We start from the raw sequence: 27,566 nt of genomic DNA, 5'->3' as shown, positions 1-27,566 counted from the left end.
ATTATTATTGTATTTATAAATATAGATTTATGTATTACTACTAGCATTAATATCAACAATTTACTATTTACGATTTTCGTAAATATTTGTTTGTCAAGTACTTGTACAATGCTAACGATTAATGATTGTATTATAATTATTGAGTTTTATTGTAATTTTAATGTAGTAAAAAAAATATAACTATGTTATTGACACTATATATTAATTAAATAATTAAAAAAATATTTACTATAGGGTTCTTATAGTATCAGATAAAATAATCTCATCAGAGATCTTTTCAAGAACTGAAGATCCAAAAAAAATGTAATTTAAACTATGTTTATACCGCTCTAAGTAAAATATTTATTGTATGGTTTTATTTTTTCTTAAATTCAATTTTATTTATTTTTCATACTTAGTATGTTTTATGGATATGTATAAATGGGGGTTCGGGCTATTAGTTCCGATGATCTTCTAAATGACACCGAATTGTAACAACTATACTAAATATAACTGTGTAAAATAATGTTCTTACCTTAGAAAATCCGTAACTAGGTGTTGGCAAGCAATGGTGGTGTAGACATTCGTGACGTTTAAATGCTGTAAAAAAAAAAAATATCTTAATAAATTATTAACGTGGATATTACACGTTTTAACGTGTATAAATATAATAAAATTCAAGAGTAAATTTCACGCGATTTGAAATGATAAATTAATATTTTTATTTTATTCGAGAAAAGACAAGGTCAGATTCTGCGTTGACGGCTATAGAAATATTGGCTTTTATAATAATGTTCTCTCTGCTGGCGAAGTATCTACCTATATTACAGGTGTTTGAACGTTTGTCACATCGTATACCTATATGTTGTTCTTACATGCGCTATTTACGACTGTTTTATAGCCAACCAACCTTTTTTTCCTGCATTTATTGATCGCGTATTAATATTTATTACATCATTATTAATATAGATGTATTCTCTACGTTTAATGGACATGTACTCAATAATAAACGAGTAATTAATATTATTATTGTGTCACAATATTTTATGTTTTTTTTTACGAATTCTACAAGTTCATGTGTATTATAAATATATGGAAAAAATTCAACTTTTTTTTTTTTTAATCCAACTATAATATTATACTTTAATGATAATTTATATAAGATAATATTATATTACATGATGTATTATCTAGAAGATACAATTATAAATTTAGGGTTGAACTTACAAGAATCTGATGTAACCTTGTGAATTCAAAAATGATAAATAATATAATATACTTTCACAAATATACATAGATGTGATAATTATTTGCCGATAACATTTTTGGCTTTAAGAACGAATAAGTAAAATGTTTGATATGACAATACAAATAATTTGTAATTATGATTCAGCAATATATTTGAATGAATAATGAATCGTTATAAATCGTACTAACTTAAATTACATTATAGTGTTCAACAGTTTTTATTCGATTTGCGTCACATTAAATGTCTAGTGCCGTTTATATATTGAAGGTGTATTTCTAGTATACGTTTACAAATATAATCGGGATTTGAATATTTAGCTTACGTAACGATTTGAATCTTCAGAAACGAATAGAGGGTCAAGTGTATAAAATTCCATCAATGATTAGAATATTTGACGTTTAAGTACTCTTCAAACATAAAACATTATTTGTTGCATCATCGTATGGCAAAAAAAAAAACTTTGAACAATTCTATATAAATATAATATACTTAAAATGTATGTGTGTGTGTGTGTCATACACTCGTACATAAATATTTACCTATTGTATAGGTACCTATAGGTGCTATAGATGTACACTAATATTAAAACAAATTTGAATGTAATTTAAACAGAGGTTATATATTATGTATGTAGTATGTATTTTATTTTCAGTCGTCTCGATAAATTCTTGTCGGCCGGTACTTCAAAGTTGGTTAATATTTTTTCTCATTCTCGCTATGTACAGCAATTTTATTCTACAGCCAAGGTATAAACTAATAATTGTCATAATTGGTATGTGCTTCATGATTTATTATTTCTAGTACGTCTGTATAACTTCACAACAGATAATTTACCATGACGTAATAAACTCTAAAGTATTACTAACATAATATCCGCTTGGCATAAAAAAAAAAAAAAATTATTCGATATTTTTATTAAAAAAATAATAATAAACATTGCAGGGTTATAATATATAATCCTCGATTCTGGGACATCAACAATATTATAATTTATAAATTCGTAAATTACTGTACATAATTAATATTAAAAATATCATAATATTATTCGATCGAGTGACATAATATTATTTTATACAGATAGCTGATAAGTATAAGTAGTAAAATCGACTAGGCCGGCCATATTATAGGTTTGGTATTTTATTATTTAATGAAATAACGAATATGATATACCCGCCAATACGGACCACGAAGAAAGTTCTAAACATGGAAAGAAATCGTCTCGATCATGCATACCTAAATGTTTTACATTATTTCACGGTCGATTACGATATTTTATGAATTAGTCACGGATTACGCGCGGCGTCGCGTAAGGCGTGCATTATATTCAACGAACGATGATAGGTGTACGGGACGTTTCGTCGCGGATTTGGACGAGAAATACGAAAAGATAAAAAAAAACGCCGCAATGGCACACTACCGCCGAGGTATAAACAATATAATAATAATTTCAATATTCTAAATGCGTTCGAAAAGTTCAAGACCCGGGACAGACGCATAGATAATAATTCGTAAAAGATCAGTCGTCGTCGTCGACATTATATAACGAGTATACGTACCTACGTACCAATATATAATATAATATTATACATTAACGCAGTAACAAGATTATATGAGTAGTCGAGGTGTATACATTATAATATTATTATATTTTATATACTCGAGTTTTTTTAGTGTTTAAAATACACGCGTGCGCATATCATTATACACATCAATTTCGTCGACATACGTATACCCGCTGGAGAATATTTCATATGGATCATATGTTGAATTCCGTTTGACTTTTTAATACATATCCGTATTTAAAGATACATGCCGGATGATGGTCACACACATATATGAATAATGATATAATATATAGGTATCTAGCTTAATATAGTGTAAAATCGCGTAATAATAATACATGTGTTTTGGAAGATCCCACTGATCACTGACCACAACATTTTATACACAAAATCTTTAAGTCGATTATCGTTTTTTTTCGCATGTTTATACTTTATTATAGGTAAGCTGATTGACCAAGCATGGTTTGTGTTTTGAATAACTGCGTTATTCAAAATACAAACTATGTCCTATACCTATACCTAATTACTTACAAAATCATAAATATTTTAAAATTCTTTAGGGTTTTTGTACCATGCTTAAAGAGTGTCTTGTGGAAATACAAACTTTTTTTTTCACATAAAAACGTATATTTTCTACTGTACCAAAATAAATAATTTAAAGAATAATTTTTCTGAAAACTTCGACATATCTACATCAATACTTGAACTGAAATTGTTTTACTTATTTGACTTTATGTACTGAGGATAATAGTCCATGATATAAGGATGAGAATTTATAGGAAATGTGCGAGTATGAGCTGTATTATTTAGTAATTTGTATTTATCTATCAGTTTTAATTAATTATTATGCTTTATGATTATGTTTGTAATTTGTAAAAATAGTCCAAGTATTTATTATACTAGATTCAATATTACATGTGTTTTCTATTTTTGTAAAACCAAAGTATTTTTATTCTTATTTGAAACATTTTAATAACTGAATAAAGAAAAAAAACTAAAAACTAAAAACTAATTTTAAATTTATTCGAATTTTGAATAATTATAAAAGTAATTACATCAATATTTTCAAAAAATTATTTGCTAAATAATTTTTTAATAAAAAGGGTGTTTCTTATTTCAAAAATCAATGTTTGTATCGCCATAGAACACTCTTTGTAAATGATGCAAAAATCTTAAATTTTCAAAATATGGTCTATAAGACGTATACCTATCTATGGTATCTATTTACATTTAAAATTTTCAAAAAGCAGAATTTGAATAAAAGGCATGGGGCATGCTCTGTGAATCACCTTGTATATAAATATCACGATATGATCATAGGTGTGGGTACGCGTTTATAATATACTAACCATGCGCTTCAAGTCTGCTATAATATATAATTTTATATAATATAATACGCGCGCGTAATAGTCTCTGTGGGTACTGTGGCGCATTTTCCACGGAGCGCTTCCCAATCGGTTGAAACGATTATACTTTGTATAATATTATATATACGCGTACCTATACCAATATTATGCACGATCATAGATCATACCATCGCGCGTGTTATAATCGCCGATCCGATCGCGGGCACGACCCCCGTCGCGTATATTTGTATTTATATATACGCGCGCAGACGGATTACGTATTATGCATTAGATGTATGATATATATTATATATACATTATAATATACATATACGACAGCGCACTTCTGTCCGGGAAAATATAATAATATTTTGTCGGGTTTCTCGTTAGCGTGATGATGGGACACGACCCACCAGCTGCTGTAGTAGCTCGTTTTTCTTTCACTCGTCTTCCGGGTGTGAAAAGGTGCAGCTCATCTGAATATCGGATAACGGACTTCCGATAGCCACACAACAGGTAAACGAAAAAAAAAAATAACAGCGGTATAACTGCAAAACTGCTCACTGTATGTGCGCGCATTACATATATAATAAACAATATACCTAGGTACCTATATAATAATAAGTGTGTGTGAGTACGATTCACGATTATGGATACAATAATTGTGAGAACCGTGGGGACCATTTTAATAATTTTATAATACTAGAGCTATAATATTGGTAACCTACATTTTTATCACAACATATTAAAATTGTTTGAAAATCATGAACTTATAAGTACCTATATATATATGGGTGTATGGGTGGTAGCCGAGGGGGTGGTTCTTAAAAACATCGATTAAATACATTTTATAATATCTATGACTATAAAAATTATAATCGTATCGGGTAATAAAACTAAATAATACCTATAATACAATACTTATTATAATGGCTCAAAAATAAATCGAAATAAAAACAGTTAAAATTCTAAAATTTTCAAATCATGTTCAAAGTATACGTTTAGTTCAATATATTCGAATATTTGACTTGTCGCGTCACCACGATATAATCTCATATGTAGATATTATTATATTATTTTAAACGGATACCCTGCGGAGAGACCGCCATTTGGATAGGCATACATTCATTTTGAAACTAAACCTACTTATATATAATATTAAAATATACAACGGTTGTTATTATAATATGACGAAGACCAGCCCGCGATATCAGGTTATTTGGTGTACCGCAGATGAAATCGATTTTGAACGTTCTTAATTTCTACGATCGTTCAGAACGAATATTGCTTTTAATTAATTAATTCAAAACGATTCGTATGACTTAATGGTTATAAATTTAATTTTGCACGCTCAAAATATCAAACGCAGATATAATGATGTATTATATTATATAGGTACTATGAGAAATTAAGTATCTACCGTATCTGGCTTATTATAGTTCTTACTTTCAGATAAGATGTAATAATATGTATACATATATTTTTATTAACGAACGTTTTTGTTTAATCATAATATTACGTAATATATAATTTGTTTGCAGATAAAGCAATTTCAAATCGGTCAACATAACACTTGGATTGGTAGCACATCTTATAGATTATAATATATATTATCTTATATAATGTTATAGTTATAATATATCGATATAGTCTCGATCTTCTAATACGACAAAATTATAAATACTTCCTGGTGTATAAATGTAGACCACACACCAGAGTCAAACGTCAATTATTTAAAACTTATATTATGTTATACAGCAGTAAGTATATATACATTATACACTTAACATGCCTTTAGCTATACACCACCTACACCTATTTAATAATAATTCGATCACGACTTGAAACAATATGATTGTAAATAGATACACCAATTTAATGTTAATTTTATTATACTTTTCATTCAATTATTCTGTATTATACTCTTGTAAATTTTACTACCCACAACAACTGCAATTTTACTACAAGTCTTACAACTCTTCTGTACGCTAGATCACAGTTCACATTTTTAATAATACGTTGATTTTGCTTTGAAATCGCTGCACGATATTTCGTAACAATTCAGACAAGGGTACAAGACAAGTATTATTATAAATTACATTTAAGTAGGTATTTATTATTATGGTGTAGTTAGTGTAACTATAATACAGCAACTCGTAAATAAAAAAATAAAAACAAAAACTCTTCAAACCTGTTGGTATTTAATATTTATAATATAATAATTTAATTTTCAATAATTTGTATTGCTTATAAAGTTATAATTATTATATTTTTTTTTCATACTTATTTGTGTATATGTTGTACCCATTTAATAAAACAAAGTTTAAAATTATAATTTACTTGATGAATATAACTTATATGTTGTATATTAATATAAAAATAGTACCTATTGTGGTATAAAATATCAATACAACAAAAAAATTTATTTTGAATTTCTATAAAATTAAATCAATATAGGTTGTTATATAAGTAAAAGGCTATTAAAACTTTTTTTTTATAACTACTAAACTAATATTTTACATTTTTTAATATAGCTCGTTCATCTACTTATTATATTATGTTATATATTTTAACAACTATACATGACGGCCGTTAAAGTCACTCGAGTCACACTCCGTTCTATACGTTCTGTCAATATATATACTTATCCGACACACGCGAAATCATAAACGTTTAAAATTATTATATTTATCGTATATATAATATGACGTGCAGCGTTATTTATGTCTACACGTGTAACGGGTACGTATGAATTATAATATTGTACGTTTTATTTTAAGCGTCATTCTGCAGCGCTGGTCCAATCGCGAGCGCGTATCTATATATTTTTACACGTTTGTTTGCACAACGGAATATAAAACACAACTACTTGACATTCATTCCTCCGTCGCAATAAGTCCCCGGAAGGCATTTGGCCACGAGTGCGGGTGCGACGAGTAAAATAAGGACGATCAGTATATAGCAATTATATGTAGATGTACAGAGGGGTCGCGGAGCGCACTCGTTTTACCATTTACTCGCGCTATACATAGTTTATAATATATTATGTAATATTCATCCACGTACACATAAAACATATCATTACTATGCCCGCAAAGCGACCGAGCCTAATAGAATTAATTTTCTGGCGTACGTCGTATACCACTATCGTCTTCGTCATGCAATAATAATAATAATAATAACAACAACAATATCGTCGGATCGAATCGGTTCACACGTTTCACGTCGTTAATATTATTATATACCGGTAACGTGGTTATGCGTACGAGTATATATGTAATATGGCTCATATTATAAAATATGCATCCAGCGCAGGCGTAAAATGAAAACGAGGGAAAAGAAGCCATGGTAATGATAATTTGTCGGTTTTAAACGATATCATTTCATATTTATGTAAACATCGTAATTCTATATATAGTTATAATATTATAATAAACTTTTAAACATAAGCGCAAATTTCATAATTATTATAATATAATAATGGTACGTCGACCATATTTCATCCAATCGTATTTTTTGTATAGAAATTTCAAATTATAAATATCCAACTAAAAATAAATTAAAATGTTTTTAACAATTTGACAGATGCATGATTGTTGATTTATAATATATTGGTATTGAGAAACTAAGCTTAAGTCGAGTTTATTTCTAGAGTTATTTACGCCTATTCTTTTAACATTTTGAGATGATTTTAATGAAATCTGAGATTTGTGACGAAGATTATCTTATGATAAAATAATTTTCAAACTTAATTTATTTTGATACGTGAAAAACGCAAAATAATACATTTCACTCATAAAAATAGGTACTGTTAAATCCTCCTAATTAACATTTTTAAAATAAAATATTTTATTACTTAATAAAAAAAATATTAATACTTTGAATATTCTTTAAAATAATTAAATAATATCAATATTTCAGATTTTTGTACATTTTTCAATCTACATCGGGTATAATGCTATAATTATATATTTATATATCATAACTTAAAACTGTAAAATTTCCGAACGCAAACCTAGACCGATAAATTCCTTTTTTTAAAAAACTCTTGTTCATGAAATTCTGAAGAGATCCGTGAGCCGTTTTTGAGAAAAAATGTATAAACATTCTCACACTCAATTATTACGCAGTTAATATGGTATAGGAATAAGGTGCCTATACTGAAGTAGTATATAATATAATACACATATTAGGTATAACAAACAACAGTAGGTATATATTATAATAGGGTTGCGAGAATAAGTATACACTGTTATAGTGCGTTAAATTGTAGTTACTCACAACTGTCGTCGTCAAATAGAGTTCAAATGTCTGGAAAACGCGTATCTATACGCGTTTTAAATCAAAGGAACATCGCGTGCGAAAACCGTGCGATTTCTACTCACGGTCGCAGGGCACCCAAACAGAATAAGTCTATAAATCTGGCTGCAGTGGCGGTAGTGCGTATGTATATACATCGTGGCAATGTATATTTTACCTATAAATCGCAAATCGGAGGCGTAGAAAGTTTGTGCGCCTATATTGTATTTGTGCAGCTATTGCGAATTTATCGTCCGTTGCGCTTTCACCCGCGCGCGCGCGAACAATAAGGCCGTTATATTATTATAGTCGTATATATATATATATATATATATAAGTAGGTATACACGAGCGTACAACATTGTATTATTATAATAATATATATATCTGTATACTGCAGTACGGTGTATCTATATAATAATGTGCATTAGGTATAAAATATACTGTACGCACAATGCTGAAACTTATATACTCACGGGCCGCGGTGCTGTACTTCAGAACAAGAGGACATTTAAAAATATATTATATAATATAGACTATAATAGCTTTATATAAATAGCATCATCGTGAAAAAATACGAATTTGTCGGATCTGCACGGACCGTAACTCTGCAGAAATAAATTCTGCACTGACGATGCTCATAGGTTCTTTTACAATCGTTCTATTGTTGCAGTCATAGTTTAAACCGTACCATAGTGTGTGTATAATATATATAATATAGAGTCGGTCACGCTGGGAATGCGGAAGAAGCCATAAGTGCAAATAATTATCACTCGCCCAGACCAACGAGACGACACTGTCTCTGTGTTAATTGCATATTTGCAGAAAAGTCTATAATAATATATATAGTACGTAAGAATTTTAAGTACCACTATCGTGAAAATCGTGAAAATGTCTAGTATTGAAATAATAAAATTAGAAGAACTTTTAAATTTTAACGCAACGAAAAAATATTTTCATCAATGATATCACAACACTTGTTCAAAATATTGAGCGTTGTAATTACAAAATTTTTAAAAAAAAATTTTAGTGGTCAAATTAAATTAAATACCATAGTTAAGTATATAAATTATACAAAATTTGATGGATTTATATATTTTTTTTTTAATATTAGTTGCATTATAGTAATTATATCGTATGTTATTCGTCCGTAAAGGTGTACAATGAACGATATAAGGACTTGTGCGCGAACAACTAAGGGTATACAACAAATCATATTATATGCTGTTGAAGACGGCCATTATCCAAAAAACCACCCTATCGGCTATCGTGAAAAATATCAAAACGTTTACGCGCATGCGTAAAATGGAGGATTTTGGCAGAATAACCGCCATTTTATTTTTCCGGTTCACAGAACGATAATGATATACATAAATATTTATATTATGTATATCTATATTATATACATAGGTATAATGCGGACGGCGACATTACCCACACTATTGCATCGCGGGACCGTCGTAGCGTGACGGAATGGCGTCCGCACGGTGTATAATACACCTAATATTATTTTCTATTCGTGTTTCGTATTTATACTGTATTTTAACATGTAACTATTCTGCTATAGCTCCTGTATAATTTACGTGTATTGTTTTTGAATAGTTTCGGAACTCCCTTATGAGGTTCATCATACTACAAAAAATAAATATTCACATGCTTCTCGTTATCTAAATGACTAAACGATATCATTAAAGAAACAGATTTCTTTAGAAATTATATGATTAGTACTAGAATACAGCCTGATTTTTAAATATTAAAGTTTTTTTAAAAACAAATTCCTAAAAGCGTTGTTATGGTATTTTTTAGATTTTACACCACTATATTGAAAAAAAAAAATGAAAAAAATATTATAATTATTAGAAAATAAAAAAAAAAATGGAAAAAAATATTATTATTATTAATTATAGAATATTAATTTTTAAATAAGTTGATTAATGATTTAGTAATAATATTATAATTATGTATAATGTTTTGCTTTATTTATAAGAATATTGTGTTATTGTACTTATTATTATAAATAACACAACCACTGCAAAAACGTTTTCTTTCCGGAATTTTTTTTTTATTTTATTATTGGATATTATTATTTTTAATTCCAATTATAAAAAAAGCGCACATTAATATTATTATGCATAAAACACGCCTCCTTATACATCCGTTAATTAATTAGTGCGCGCGTTATTTCAATTAATTTTGTCGGCTGGCAGATTGCGGGCGTTTATTAACAGTATATTATAGTCGCAGTACCTATATAGCGTGTATTGTACGTGTATATTATTATTAATATGATATATATTAATAATAATAAAAAAAACATATTATACGGAGCAGATTTCGAACCGGTAACTCAATATTTCCGAACGGCATTATAACACTATAATATATAGCCGTAATATAGTACTATGTTGGTGCGCGATACAAGTTACAACATAACGCGTATTATATATAGGTACGAAGGTACACGTATATTAAATGCGACCAATTTGTTTAATTATAAAACGAGACCGAGAATCGATTATAAAAAATAAAAAATGAACAAGAATGAGATAAGACAATAATATAATCAACGATCAACGGCGTGTGCCGTCAATGGTTCATATTTTTTACGTGACGGGGGAAAAAATTGTACGTCATACTGTAGATAGACCTATATTACATATGTAGGTACGCGTAATAGCTATTGGGTTTACCGGACGCGTGCGTCGCCCGAGCAATTTAAATGTAAATCGGCGGCCCCCGTCCGGGTCACCTCCCGTAGGGTACTACCTCTCACTCCTTTTATAATATTATATATATATTTTATATTATGTTGCCATTAACGCTGGACGAACGTCGATCGACCTCCGACCCGGAAAACGGTGTGCACCGCGTGACCATAATATTATATACACGTCGTCGCACGTGTATGTATGTGTGCGTTAATATATACATATATATATAATTGCATGTGCACTAACTACTAATAATAATATATACAGTCTCCAAAAAAAATATACACACGACGAATTATTTTATACTCATAACTCGTTCGAGTGGTTTGGCGCGCGCCCACCGTCTATCAACCCCTTTACCCCCCATCCATCCATTGACTATAACTATCTATCAATCATATCATTATCAGACTACAACTATGCGACCATCACGACTAGTGACTGTTTAGTGAATTTATGTATTTTCGATGTGGCACGCGAGCAAAATATCTATATAACTTATATAGTAGGTAGGTATAAAGTATATAGGTACCTACCTACTATACACAATATCGTAATACATAATATTATTATTATCGTATTTTATAGAATTGCAGTTTCTGTATAATAACTAAGAAGAATCAAAATATGAGTGTATAAGTGCATAGGTATGTTAAAATAAAAATGATATTATTTTCATGGGAACGAGAATTCACAGTATATGTATTATTGAAAATAATTATACTTAAAATGTTGATTTTGTTTAGTTTCAACTATTTTATGTACGAACTAGGTATTATGATGGGCCTGACATGTGGTTATTAATAGGTTTTAGAAACGTATAATATATAATATACCTATACACATTAAGTTACTATGAAAACGTTGAAAAGAGAAACGACAGAAATTTTGATGCACTAAAAATATAACCCTTTTAAAGGTATAACGTCATTATATTATATGCTATATTATGTACCTACTACGTCATACTGGTACATATTTTCAGTTCAGCTACGATGATGTTTCTAGTGCGAAGGTTTCAAAATTGTTTTTACTGTTACATAATTGATGTTTTTCGTATTTAGAACCAAACAGCTTTGTTCAATTGAGTATGTTAACAACACTTTGTTATTTTATCCTATATTATAAATTATAATATAATAATATGCATTACGATAGCGAGAAAAATACACCATTCCGACACAATATATCGACGGTGACTATGGGTGAAAACTGAAAAGTATATTTGTTCAACAGCCAAGATGATGGTACTCGAAAATAATAAACGTTCGTGTAGAAACTAGGTACCTATAGTTATCATATATAAGGAGAAGATCCTTAGTAAATTTCTCCCGTATATTATATTGTCCTACATACTCCGGCAGTCTGCTGCTTTCCGCAAAGTAAAGTTTATGAATAGCCCATATGGTGGTTTAGTTTGAAACATATACATAATAATAATAATACACTACGCGTAATTTCAAGAGTAGGTTTGTTTGTTTTAAAACCAATTACCGGGTAAAAAATATTCTAAGCACGGATATATATATATTATAAATAGTATAATAATTTAATATATAGTACACTCATCATCGCCATGAAACTGTGTAAAAAGTAAATAAAAACTCGTTTTATGTCGTATTTTTGCGGTTGAAATGGTTTTTCATAGAATGTTTTTCGTTTTTATACGTCAAAATAACATTGTAAAAAGTAATATTACACATAAAATCGTACGCACAGCGCATATACAATGTACATATTATATAAGTCCTATATTTAAGACTGTATATTAATACGTGTACATAGAATAACTACTAAAGTACCTATCTAAACATAATTTCATGTACAAATTGCCGTATAACATATTATATGCAAATAACAATATAATAAACACAACACAAATAATTTAAAAACATTAACCGAATTGGTAGGAATAAAAGTATAAGGAATTTATACTTATCAGCTTACTTTAAAAAAAAAACTTAGAACTTAAACTTTTATTTAACTACACTTTTTATACACCGTTTAACTACGAGAGCCATTATAACATCATAAACAAATATTTATAAATAATCAATTTAAAACATGGATATATATATAATATAGGTAGGTACATATTATATTATAATAATTTATAGAACCACGGTTATAACCAACGTTTATGAATCAGCTAGCTGATTTTCAACATAAGTATATATATTTGTATATCAGGATAATTATAAATTATAATATCCGGTCCTCGAAAACTATGTAAGTACAAAAAATTGCGAATCCTGCGAAATTTAATTATAAAAAAAATCTATGGGTACGTTAGAATTTTTGAAAAATTACGGTGAAGGTACTCTGTAGTTTTGCGTTTTCATTCACCAAGTGGAAAACTGATCATAACTACAATAATAGTAATAATAAATACTACGAGTATATTATTATAAGTTAAAACCGTCATTATTTATATTATGTATTAATGTGCCTATTATATAAAACGATAAAATATGTATGTATGCGAGAGACGCGATTCGATGAGATTTGAATATTGCATTTGGTATGAAATAACTACGAAAAACGAGAAACGTCTTTAGATAATATTATATTTTATATTTTTTTATTATATATATCATTGTACTTAGGTGTACCAAATTACCACATCTTACATGCAGTCGGGTTCGCGCGCGCCCGAGAAATCATAACGCCACGGCGGCGGCGCGGTGGCAGATCGTAATCGACACGGATGCAGCGGACGCGCGCGCGTATAATACATTACAATAATAATACGCGCACCGATATAATAACAATAATCCGCCCACGAATGTACATACATATATATATATTATAATATGAGTACGCGCGCGCGTTGCACACACACAGAGTATAATAATATCGTACCGGCGGCGGACAGTATAGGTATATTATACATACACACGATCATCGACAACCGACATCAATACACACCGAATATTGCTATGCACATATATATTATATTATATCTATAGGCATGTATTATATGGTACTATAATACAAGTGCAGGTATTATAATAGTTGTACATAATAATATGTATATTTATAGGTATATATAGAGGTGTATATATATGCATGTATAGGTATAGCGTTGTCTCTGCGCATAGGAATGTTGGAGTATTAAATGCGCGTACAACACACACACACAAACACATGAGCGAGCGTTATAAGCGAGTACGCCGAAGCACTAGCTGGGGTAACGGAACGGTAATAACGCAATATTTCCGACTTTGGGTACCGCCCCGTCAGCGGCTAATACCCGTGGCATTATAGTGTGTATGTGTGTGTGTGTGTGTGTGTGCGAGTAAAACGTACCTATCTACCCCCCTTCTCCTTCCCCACAATGTACAATATGCGAGAGTTTCTTTTCTACGCGTACACACCGAAATTGACTGTGGAAATGTTTAAGGACCGGTTTTTTGATTTTTTTTTATAACTTATTATTATGATTATTTTTCATTATTTTTATTTTGGAATTTTATAAGGTTACAAAATCGACACCGCCTCCAATACGTCAAAATATATTGTTATGTTATACATATAGACATATATTTTTGTGAAAAAGTCCATGCTACATAAAGACATCATACACCAATATGTATGACATACATATACATGTACAATGAATTCAAAAGCATAAATTTAAAATTCTCGCAAAAATATATATTTTTATTAATTGAGCAAATATGTATTTTTACAATTAGATTACGTCAACGCCCGCTTTTGTTAGTAGGACAAAGACCATTTTCTTGTAGGGATTTCAAACTGACTTACGAAGTGTAACTAAAACAATTATTTCTTCGGACGTACATTTTTCAAAATGCATTATTATTTATATTATTTATTTTTCAATTCTATTTAATTACTACAAATGTAAAGTTCATATTTTGAAAATCTCTTTTCACTTTTATCAATAACATATTGGTTTATTGTATGTACTTATTTTAATTGTTATACTCTCGAGTGTGACTTTACATATGGTTTGAAAATATACTGATAAATGACGAAAAGTTTTATTTCTATTTGACAATTATTAACATTAGCAGTTGGTATACACATTACACGCACATACATATAAATATCTATACACATAATATTAGATTTATGTATAGGTACATAAGCTATTCAGAAGGTCGTTAAAATACTCTATACTGTAGGATATTGTAGATATTTTTAATTGAATAGCATGTATAGATAAATTATATTTTATTATTATATTTTAACATCAACATATTAAACTATATACGTCAATGCTAAATTAATTTCATTAAATCTAAAAATGTTACCAAAAAAATGTTTAAACTTGAAACTACAAAGTCATCACTTGCATCTTGAATACTTAGGAAAAGAAATATTTTGACCTAATATGTTAAATATATATATGTTTTAAAATGTTACGTATTATGTAATAATAAATATACATAAATACTTAAAAACAATAATAAAAACAGAATTTCTCAATGTTTAAGCAATGATTATTGCTATTATTGCACGTTTTAATTAATAGTTGTTAAATTACCTATACATTAGGTATTATTGCAAACGAACACGAGCGGTAAGAAAAAAACAGTATTTGCTTAGACATCCCAACTGTCGCGTATTAATATGTTCCATTACAATAATATTATGTAAACTATATATAATATGTATATGTATATATATATCGTGTCTGCGATCGATATCTGACCAATATTACGCGCGTGTAATGCTTCACTGCGCGCTACAGGATCTCTTTGAAAACACCTATATTGTAAGCCATGATACTCACATGTTTTAAAATGTTATCCGGTAACAACATGTGTCGAAGTATACACATATTACAGAGATTGAACTGTAGAACTACGGTTGATAAGGTATGGTAGTAATATAAAGTACCGATAAATGCGTTGTAGTATAAGTATATAACCGTTTAGTATTTCTGCGTATATGTATATATATGGTATAATGTTCTTATTGTGAATACGACCGTTTTTATTTTTTCTATCATTTGGCACCATCTCCTCTAGTCTGCGGATAACCCATCCCTCTCGGCCACACTACTCAACCATGAAGCGTGTACGCGCGGGAATTTTTACGAGTACGTATACTACTTGTAACCTATATGTACATAGTATATCTTCTTTCTTGAATCGCACGTTTCACACACATACATATATTATGTATCTTCATAGTTCATAGCCACATTTATGTTGCTACGTCCAAATAATAATATGAGCATATTAATATTATCATCATTATCATCCATGTCTGTCGGGGCTGAGCAAAACAGATAATCGATTTAATGGAAATCCTGTAGTCTTAATATTAAATGTATAAACTGTACCCTCTGTTAATTTGAGGGATAGGTTGTAATACACTCAATTATATTAAATTTCATTGGTTTTGGTACAGTATTTTGTTTAATCGTTTAACCAGTCAAAACAATATTTCCTTCATTTCTGTACATAATATGATATAATAAATAATAATAAGAGACATGTCATATTCAGCGGTAGTGTGGAACAACCGGTAACGAATAGTGAAGCCGTGTCAACTATAGAGTGTAATCTATACACCATACTAACATGCGGCAGCAGGTCTGTAGAATAGTTTAATTATTGTCTCGGACTCTCGACGAGAAAACAGCAAAAACGGCACCTCCGGTGGAAATAAAATCGTTAAGTTGTCCCTATACGACGTCTGTTCGTCCATTGTATGTAAATAGTCCAGGACGGGCATAGTGCACGCGAAAAAAAAATTGAAAAATAATTCACCTTCATTGTGTTTCGGATGAACGGGTCGCGGATGCTAGCGGCGGTTGCGGTGGGAGGCGGGGGGATGAAGTTTATATTATGTATTTATATATAAGTGAGATCGCAGATAACGAACAATATGTTATTGTGTATATTTTATTCTTCATTTTTTCCTCTCCTTATTATTTCGTAGCATCCGAGTATAAGTACATGCCACACTGTATAATATAATGTAATATACATACAGTATATGTATGTTGTTTTAGAAAAGAAGACGCCTCAAGCTCAGGGGCTATGTGTAGTGCATGCACGGGGTATAATAGTATAGTATAATAGCTCCAGGTTGAATTTGCATAATATTGTATAATAAACTGCGACTATGTCGATCGACCCTTCAGATGTACCACCCCCTAACCATCATCGCAATCCTGACACGGTGGAACTTCAAGATGTCACTAGAATATACGATTCATAAATAAAATGTGTATAATACATGTATAAAGTCAATTTTGTTTTTACTCTTAAGCAAATCAGATTATCGATTATTAACTACCGGATACTAGCTGAAGAGTAAACTTTTTTATATGTTATATTGTTATATTTTAATGTGACATAACATTTTAATAGTAATCTTCAGGTTTAGTAATCATAATTAATATTGAATAGTAAAAACATATTATGCAAATATTTAATTTACGTCGAATAATTTTTTGATTAGTTCTTACAGACTAGCTACAGCACATAGACCAAACAGGACATCTGTAGATGTGATGAATAAAAAGAATAAAATTTAAATAGATGAAGACAGTTGTATTTATTAATTGGACTACCCCAGAATAATTATACCAATATGATTCTCATATAATTTCAAATATAAAAACAATATACTTTATTATTGTAATCTAGGAGATCATATACCTTAAAGTCTGTAAAGAATTTAAAAAATAGAATATTATGATAAGTTCAAAAATTAAACACTAAAATGCTTAATGGACCATTATCCCAAATATGCATTTAGCTTACATTTTGAATATTTCATTTTAAACCACTAAGGCGCTACCTAATAATATGTTTATGAGATAATGAAACTATATACGACCGTGAATTATAATAGACAAGAAGTTTTCCATGTATATGTTAATATAATAATATAGTGTAAAGACGTAAACATTTTACATGACGATTTTCAACTAATTGCTTAAAATATGTTATCGTATCTATAATACTTTACACGTGTCTGTCTACCGGTATTTATATTTTATACAAATTACACAATACTACTAACAATATATTTTTCTTCTTGTAAAGCATCAGTAAAATACGAACCCATAAATTCACTGAACCGATTTAGATGTACACGGCCTTTTTAAGAAAGCAGAGTGGTATTGGCAAACGAGATAAAAACAAGCGACCGGTTATGCGTTGGACGATTAGAATATAATGGATTTCACTTAAAAAAACCTGCTTTAAAGACATGACATATTAAAATACAACCAATATACTTTATGCTTCAAAAACTTATGTTAAAACACCAAATAATTAACTATAAGTCCATATTGTATAGATTCTATATTTCTGCGATTAGGCTTATAAAATAAATTTCTCAAGAGTGTAATATTGGTTTTAAAAAAAAACCCGAATTATTATTACGATGCGTCATTCAATGTTGTATAATTGTATATTATAAATAAAAATAATCTTGATTTATTAAGCACTCTGGTAACGAGCCTTAATTGATTTAGATTTAAACAAATATTACATTTTCGAAAAATAATTAGAAACATAATTAGCTGACTGCTATAATACGGATATAGTACATAAATGAGCATTTATCGACATAATGATGAAAATATACGCTGCATCGGTAACGAGCTACAAATATTACCCATATTGTTACACGATTTTAAAGAGAAAAAAATCAAATTATAAAAATGTATATAAGTACCCATTATATTCAACGAGATGACATTGCCAAAATAGACGAAAAAGGTTAAAATATACATCATATACACAATATAATGATAACAACGATACTGTATAACTAATAAGATTTATCGACCAGTCTATAAATATATATGTACCTATTGCGTTTATAATATTATTATTATACAGAGCACAATTATTATATTAGAGGAACTGCGAGATGACGACGATGTTTGTTCGCGTCTGGGACGGCATAATTATCTTCTTATTCAATTAGACCGAGGCCGTTTTTCCGTCTCTCGCCACTCGCCCCGAAGCCGCTTCTCCCTCTTTCTCCATACCATTTTTTCCCCCGAGGCTTACACGGTCATTAGGCCAGTCATTATTGAATCAAACACGGGCCAAAACCATCATCAATCAACATACGGCGGACCCAATGAAGACGTATTTTTCTTCCGTTATATTATAGCAATAACGCGCACGCCCGTGTGAATCTCCTTGTCAGGCATACAACTGATTTTTTAACAATTTTTTTCTTTTTTTCATTTTTGGTTGAAGCGGTGAACGCATACAATAATAGTAACGATAATATGAAAAAAAAAACATTTGTTTAAATACTCTAAAAGCATTAACTACGCACACTTTGATCTCGTCCACATCGTCATTGCGTCGGAAATTTATTATTTTATGACTATAAATAATATAATAATAATTCAAATTTAGTACTAAAACAGAACCACAAGGTATCCACAAATAATTTACCTGCATCATTATACTCGTTGAACTTGTAAAGACAGAGTGGTAGTCAATAAGCTTAAAAATCGTTAATGTACTTATTACTTAGGTATACTTTATTTGTATTCCTGTATAATATATAGGTACGAGTATAATATTAATACACATATAAGTATGAGAAAACTTGTATTTTTTTTTTTTATGACAAATATAAAATTAGATTTACAATGATTTCAGAAAACAACCTGGAGACTTAAACGTTGCGTGTATACTGTTCTTTATTATTATAATGTTTATTCAGTAGTACTAATAAATATAATAGGTTTTCATTATTATTATCATATTAACTATATTATTGTTTTGCATGTATAGTACATGCGTGCAAGCTATAATATCTGGTAATTTGATATTGACAGATACCTACACGTAAATAGCCGCCTACAGACTTTTTCCTCGTTATTGCATGCATCCTTATATTAAAATTATTAGTAACGCTATACTGTTTTTTGATTTTTCAGGAATTTACTTTAAGTTGTGAATTATAATTGTGTAAACTTAATAAGGCTCCATGAGGCATCAGTTAAATCTCGAAAAAATTCACATGAAAAGAACGTAATCGACAACACTGAATATACTCGTATAGGTACTTATTTTTAATATTCACTATAAATTAAAATTGTTTCTGTAAAGCAGTATATTTGGTATAATTTTTAAATTTTGAATCAATCACTTATTTAAATAGATGCAATGAATTCACAATTTCCACAAATGTGTCCAAGAACGAAATAATAATTCAAAGAAAAAATTAAATAGCTAGACTAGTATACAAATTATTAAAATCAAATATTTCAATAGTGTAGTCCTTTTAAATAATACGTAATTTTATAAAATATACGTTTAAGCTATCTCGGTTGAATACTTAATTTAACAAAATAGTGGTAAAATACAAATTAATATTTTATTTACATAATTTCTGTAATTATACGAACAATATATAATTTACCAACATTATTCCAATCATATAAAGATGACAAAGGTACACGTTTACTGGATAGAAAAAAATAGTGAAATAACGTAAATAATTTTGGATACGATTACCATATTATAAATGTGCGGCGCGTATTGTTTAATATTGACACACGTACTTCTTACTAACACATAAAAAAATAATATAAAATATGATATTGTATTTAATATTCCGTATAATTTTTGGCTCGTGTCGATGTTCGCCGAGCATTATAATCACCAAATTTATGGAAAATAAATAAATATATTAAATCAACAACCGATTCGAAATGAACAATATCACGAATCGTGACTATATAATGGCTATATAATATTATAATATACTTGCAGCATACACGTAGTCTAGTGCCGGACACGGAACATAAAAAAAAGTTAATATAAGTAAATAGTTACCTACCTATATAATATGTAAAACGCGCGTTGCTATTATAATATTGTATACAATATAACGTTATCATCGTGTGGATAACAATAACCAAATTAAAACGACATTTAAACTGTTCGTTTTCGTGATCCTAATGTCGACGTGGGCGGAATTATATTGTTTTCGGAATTGGGTTTCCAACATATTTGCGGTGGACCGCAGAGCCGGGAATGCAGACCGGTTCGGCGCGCGATCAAACGCGCGCGGCGAAACAACAACACCCCGGCAACCATAAAGATAATAAAAAAAGCAACTGAAATAATAATAATAACTCGCACACGTATATTATAGTATTACTATAATAGTAATAATATTATCACGGGAAATAAAAATACGATTATATTATAATATAATATACCCGTACCTATTTGTATAATATTATTATATAATTTAGTACCTGCACATACTATAACTACAATTTGTACCTATACGGATGAGAATTCAAATGATAAAAATATATCCGAAAATATAAATTCGCCTCCGCGCAGCACGCATTAGATACAGGTGCTAATGGGTTGTATAAATATATAAAAAAAATAATAATAACACGAGTCTGAGGGCTACTGAATATGTGCCACGACGGGCGAGCTTGCTAGCGCGTGCGCCAGATAGGTAAACTAAGCGTAGGACGCGTGGGAACCACTTGTGGCGATGTATACCAAGGTCGTGTAATGGCGGCGGATTCGGCGGACGGTATCGATTACCGCGTGCATACACATAATATGCAAACGCCAACTGTTGGCGAAAATAAACTTCTCAGCGAGCCTCGAGGGTCCCGGCAGAAAGCAAGTATCGCACGCTCATCTGAAACGCTATTAGCGGTTTACGATAAAAAAAATAAAAAACCACAGATATTTACCGCTCTTAATATACCTATATATTATATTATATACCTACGTTTTATTTTATTTTATTTGAATTACAACCCGAGTATTTTGCGAGTAGGCTATGGCTGCATTATTATAATATATTATTTCCCTGAGCCGAAGATTTATTATCATATCGCATAACGGATGTTGTTTAACCGCCCGTTTATAAAGTCGTCATTATTATTATTAATATTAACTATATTTTACGCTGCAAACCAAAACGGCTTTAATTATTTTACGCTAACGATATTATAATATGCTGCCCAAATATGTACAGATCATATTATTTATGTATATATTATCAATCGTCCAGCCACCAGCTATATTATTGTATATACCTATTAGTTATTACTTATTACAAATGGAAACAATCTAACGACATTTGTATTTTAGAATAATTGTACTTATTATTGCGCTCCCTATATTTTACGTGTTTAGTATACTAATATTACATTTACCCTATAGTTTTAATTTCAACTATGACAAATATACGTTTTTGTCCAATATAATTGAATTATCATACATTTTACATAAACTACGTAAAATAAAACGATTGAAAATTAAAAACTTGTAACTCATATTAATTAATTATATGAGTTGTGGATTGCTTACATACACACAGTTATACCTTATACATATATACAAACATTTCCTCTACTTAGTAATTAGTATATAGATAGATAATTTCCGCAATCCGTTTTTCACCAGATTACTATGACGAGCTTATTAAATAGGCGTACATCGATGAATGTATAGATTTAACCTAACCTACACATAAAACCACGTACAATGTACCTACGTATTGTGTTATAATGTCAACGGGAAACTTCGGAATATTCAAATACGCATTACACTGCCGCGGCGTCGATGGAAACTTACGCGGCGGTGGCGACCAAAGACTCGAAGGAACCAATATAAGTATGTACATTCAATAATAATAATAACAACAATAATAATATACGTGTGCACGTTAAATTGATGTATATACACGCGGGACGTCTATAAAGTACGCGCTAGCAGTAGTCCAGCGAATTTTATTGGCGCGCTGCGATCATAAAAATCAATAGTCTCGAGCGACGTCTATACGTTAGTCAGCCGCCGTCGCCGCGTGTATAATAATATGACTACGACCGCGTTCGAGCCCGCTCGATCGAGCGGCCTGCGTGCTGTGAGCGTATGGAAATGTGAAGGCTCATTACGGTCTGAAGATTTATTGGCGGTCGGACGTACCGTGGCCGCCGCGTCAAACCGTTGATTAATTACGACCGGACCATTGTGGCGGCGGTGGTGGCTCTTCTTCCTCTTTTCCACCGCCACCGCCGCATTCCCAGGTCCGATGAAATCCTTTAAAGTATAATGTGTGTATGTAAGGTGTATTTATATGTATATGTATGTAAATATATACCCCGCTCAGTGTTTATACATAACGCAACGCAGTACTGAGAGAAAATGGCAGATATTATATCTTAGTGACAATTCAAAAAACCCGACTCTCAGTAAGTCTTCTAATGATAATTTAAAGTTTTGAACGAATGATATAGCCATATAGGTAGATATTTTATCGATTTATAAGAACACTTAGGTGTAGAGTCACTAGGTACTAAGTTACTGCAGCACACGCTTATTAAAAAAAAAGGTGAATATTATATACGAATAGTATATTCCATCAATAGGTACCTAGGTATTACTAATTACCTATTATCTATAGTCGTATAGATATGTCAACACTTTGAATTATATTATTACATACAATATTATGTGCTATAATACGATAGATAGCAAAACACTTGGAGTTTAATGTAATACAATTACGAGGACGTTCTTGATTTATGACCATTTTTATCATTTCAATATTTAATTCATATAATTTTAGATGAATGAAAAGTATGAATTAACACACATGGTTTATACGATAATTGAGTTACAAAATTCTACATGAATTTTCCATTAGTTACGAATATATAATAATTAGAAAACATAATTTCTATTGAAACCGTTTTAACTTTTAATTACAAAAGCACAAAAACGTACTAGTTATAATAATGAAACACTCTATTTATAGATAATATATTATTGATAACGTATACAAAATCTTACCTTGTTGAAAATAATTGGCTTTCCGGACGTACACACACACCAGGGCCATAAGCTGCAACTGCGATAGCCGTTGCCTCGTGGATGGCGGTAATGGTAATAGGTCCCGGAGGTTTGCAATCTCTGCGTTGATCAAGTCTCTTCGAAGCTTACTCGCTCCTTTGGTCGACTTGGTCGCGTCGAACCTACAAATACAAACATAATAATAATATAGATTAAATGATGATTAATTAATTAAAATTATTTTATCCTAAACTTTAGGTATTGATTTTCAGTATACTTAATACCTAAGCAACGACTTATAAAGTTTACACTGTATGTCAGATACATCAATAATTACAAGTAAAATTCCACATAGAAACACGTAATTTAATTACTTAAAGGGTAAAAATATGACCAGAAATTTTTTTATCAGCTTAAATATTATATAGATTCGAGTATTTACAAATTCATAACATCATACATTTAACAATCCAACTCGACCTATAGAATAAAATAATATATTAGAATATTAAAACAACAAGTAAAAACAACAACAACGACGACACGATTATAGGATAATAATAACATTATAACTCGTATTATAATATAATACAATAAAATAACCACGTCGTTGCAATAAGTACGCCTACGACGTGAAACGACGTCTTAATTAAATCCTCCCCCTGGCGGCGGCGAGTTCGTAATCTATCGATTGATACCGCACGGTCGTTTGTGTATATATTATTTTATTATAATATCCTACAGAACGTATATATTGAGCTTAAGCGATTTAATATATATATATATATATTATACACTTTGTACAGTATGTACATTATATCACCTTGGGGCCGGGGCCGCCGGCCGGTATTTTGTACAAGCGCGTGCGACCACGGCGACAGCGGACGTGCAGGTACATTATCCGCGCGACCCACGCGCACTTGTCCGGTCTCGACGATATCTCGGAGATTATTATAAATATAGGCCGTTGCCGATTAATGGTATACGATAACAACGATAGATATAATACTGCTTCAGGCCTCCGGCGTCGTTGCGTCTATTATAAAAAAAAAAACATCCCGTGGAAAGTTTGCGCGAATACTTGGGTAGGTACACGTATAATGCACGTGTTTTATTGTTATTTCCACCACGCTGCACGTATTGGCGGCGTTAGTTTTTTTATTAATGTTATTCGTCCGACAAGTAAAAAAAAAAAACGCAACAACCGTCTTGCACAACCGAATTTGAATATTAAAATAATATTAACTCGTCGCGCTAGGTTCATTATAATTTAAATTACCCCCGATGAAAGGTTATATTATAGTATAATATATTAGCGTATGTTGTGTATACATCCGTTTGGACAGAAATATCACGTGGTTCGCACGTATACGTTTAATATTATTCTATTATAATTTAATAAACATTGCTTATTAAATCGATACAAAGGTCATACTACATGTAACTTTAAAAATTTATTACACATCCCCGTCAACATCGTTTAGTTCGCCCGTCACATGTCTCTAGACAAAAACTCGTCGAAGTGGTATATATTGTTGTGCAAAAGCTGTGATTAAACTTAAATCGCTGTAGAGTACGCTTCTGTTCATAATAGCAATAAAATAGCTGTGATTTATATTAATTGTATTTCAAAGATTGAATATTTTTTTTATAGATGATTCAATGTAATATTAATACTTGTCAATATATTATAATTTTATTTATACATATATGTTACGGGTAATGTTAATATTTAGATAATGTCAAAATTATTCGGATAATATAATTTTGAATTGTTAACAATATTAAATTTAGTGCTTTATTTTATATTTGAAATTATTTCTTGAAATATTATTTGAAAAATATTGAATTTAAGTGTTATCCTTTAATATTAAATGACATACATCCATGACTTGCGCAAAAAGCTAGAAGATTTACACTCACATCAAACACTACAAAAACTCTATCTTATTTTAATATAATATAACATTTAATATTATCCAATATTGACTGGTTAACGTTGACATTATTTGGGTAGGTAATGTTAATATTTTTGTATATCAATTAAAGATTATAAATTACTTATTCAAAAAGTATTGTTAATTTCGATATTATTCACATGATGTTAACTACATTACCAGTAACATATAAATATATATCCATTTATAGCTGTATATACTAAATAGTGCCATTGTAACAAGAAATACTTCACGAATTACTACGGAATTCTACAAGAAATTACTTTAACAACTATTCTCGAATAAATACAATGTTGCAAATTATCATATTATTTAGGAACATTCGATTCTCATCATAATATGTAAAATATAAAGAACGTTTATATATGATATAAATGTACAATGTATAAATGACTTTTCTCCTCAAACTGCTGTTTTTAATTTATTTCAAACACATAATATGATTAGTGAACGCGTTAGCACATAATAATATAGTATATACAACACTTCAGACACATCATATAAATATATAAATTTATAATATTTAGTTTCGTTAAATTAGAATAAAGTGTTGTCACTTGTCAGTCTATAAGCGATATGATGAGTAGTTTAATGTAGTACACGCTTATAAATACATACGTAGATATAGCGTTTATAAAGAAAAACGCGTTTTGAGTTTGCATATATATTGTTATATTAATATATAATAACCTACATAATATAAAATTATACGCAGAAAGATAAAAAAAAATATAATATAAGCTTGGTATAACAGATCGCAATTAAAAAAAAAAAAAAAGGTTGAAAAATCGAAAATATCGGTACCTATCCACCAATGACAGACATGACAATGACGAGTGTTTGTGTGGTTATGCGCGCGCGCACACACACGTGTGCGAGTGTTTATATATAATATATATATATACATACATACTATACAGTCGGTTCTTATATTAGATCCACGGGTTGTGGCGACGGCGGTGATAGGTCCGAGTAAAATATGTTACGCGTGTTTTTATATAAATTTTAAATTACGTGCAGACGTCAACGAGCTAGGACATCAATAGCGGCAAGCAGCAGCAGCAACAGCAAGCACAGACCCGTCTTATTATAAATGCTGTCGTCGTCATTCAGCGCACACTCTCACACACGCGGAAAGAGTGCGTAAGAAGCGCACGTGAATCATTTTCTCAGCGTGTTATTCGTCATTGTCAATCTCGGGGCCATTGTGGAAAAATGTCATCGGGGCGTGTGCGTCACGCTGCAAATTTCGCCTCGTTATAATGTTATTATTATATCACAATCTAACATTGCAGGTATAATATTATCATGTCTTGTCTACTTATTATATTGTTATTATGACTCATATCTCATTCTTTTGTGCATGTATAGCGCGATCAGATATTCGCATCACACGAATGCAAGTTTCACACAGTGTTTTCACGGTCCTCATGATTTTCAAAAACAAATTTCCGATCACCCGATATATAAATATATTAATTGTTTATCCATTTATATAGTGCACTCGTCACCCACGGCCTGACGCGAAGCATACAGCAAAAATACTCTCGTTGCAACGACAGTGCTGTTTGCACAATATTTTAAAAACAAATAATACGAGCGTATAAGTGCGCTTATAGAACGACTCATCATGAAGATGTATATATATACACATTTACTTTA

At 30.2% G+C, this 27,566-nt stretch overlaps 1 protein-coding gene across 1 annotated transcript in view; it reads right to left on the bottom strand.

Moving 5' to 3' along the window:
• The window catches only part of LOC114121459 (neuronal PAS domain-containing protein 4A), a 111,225-nt gene that overhangs the window by 59,613 nt on the left and 24,046 nt on the right, over positions 1-27,566 (bottom strand). The window contains exons 2-3 of the mRNA XM_050201794.1: positions 23,947-24,128; positions 515-579 (exon numbers count right to left, since the gene is read on the bottom strand). Coding sequence (XP_050057751.1) covers positions 515-579; positions 23,947-24,128 — 247 coding nt within the window. The remainder of the gene's footprint in view (positions 1-514; positions 580-23,946; positions 24,129-27,566) is intronic.

Source organism: Aphis gossypii, chromosome 2 (genome assembly GCF_020184175.1).
Source record: "Aphis gossypii isolate Hap1 chromosome 2, ASM2018417v2, whole genome shotgun sequence".
Classification (NCBI taxonomy): Eukaryota; Metazoa; Arthropoda; class Insecta; order Hemiptera; family Aphididae; genus Aphis; species Aphis gossypii.
This window is presented reverse-complemented; position numbering and strand designations above follow the sequence as displayed.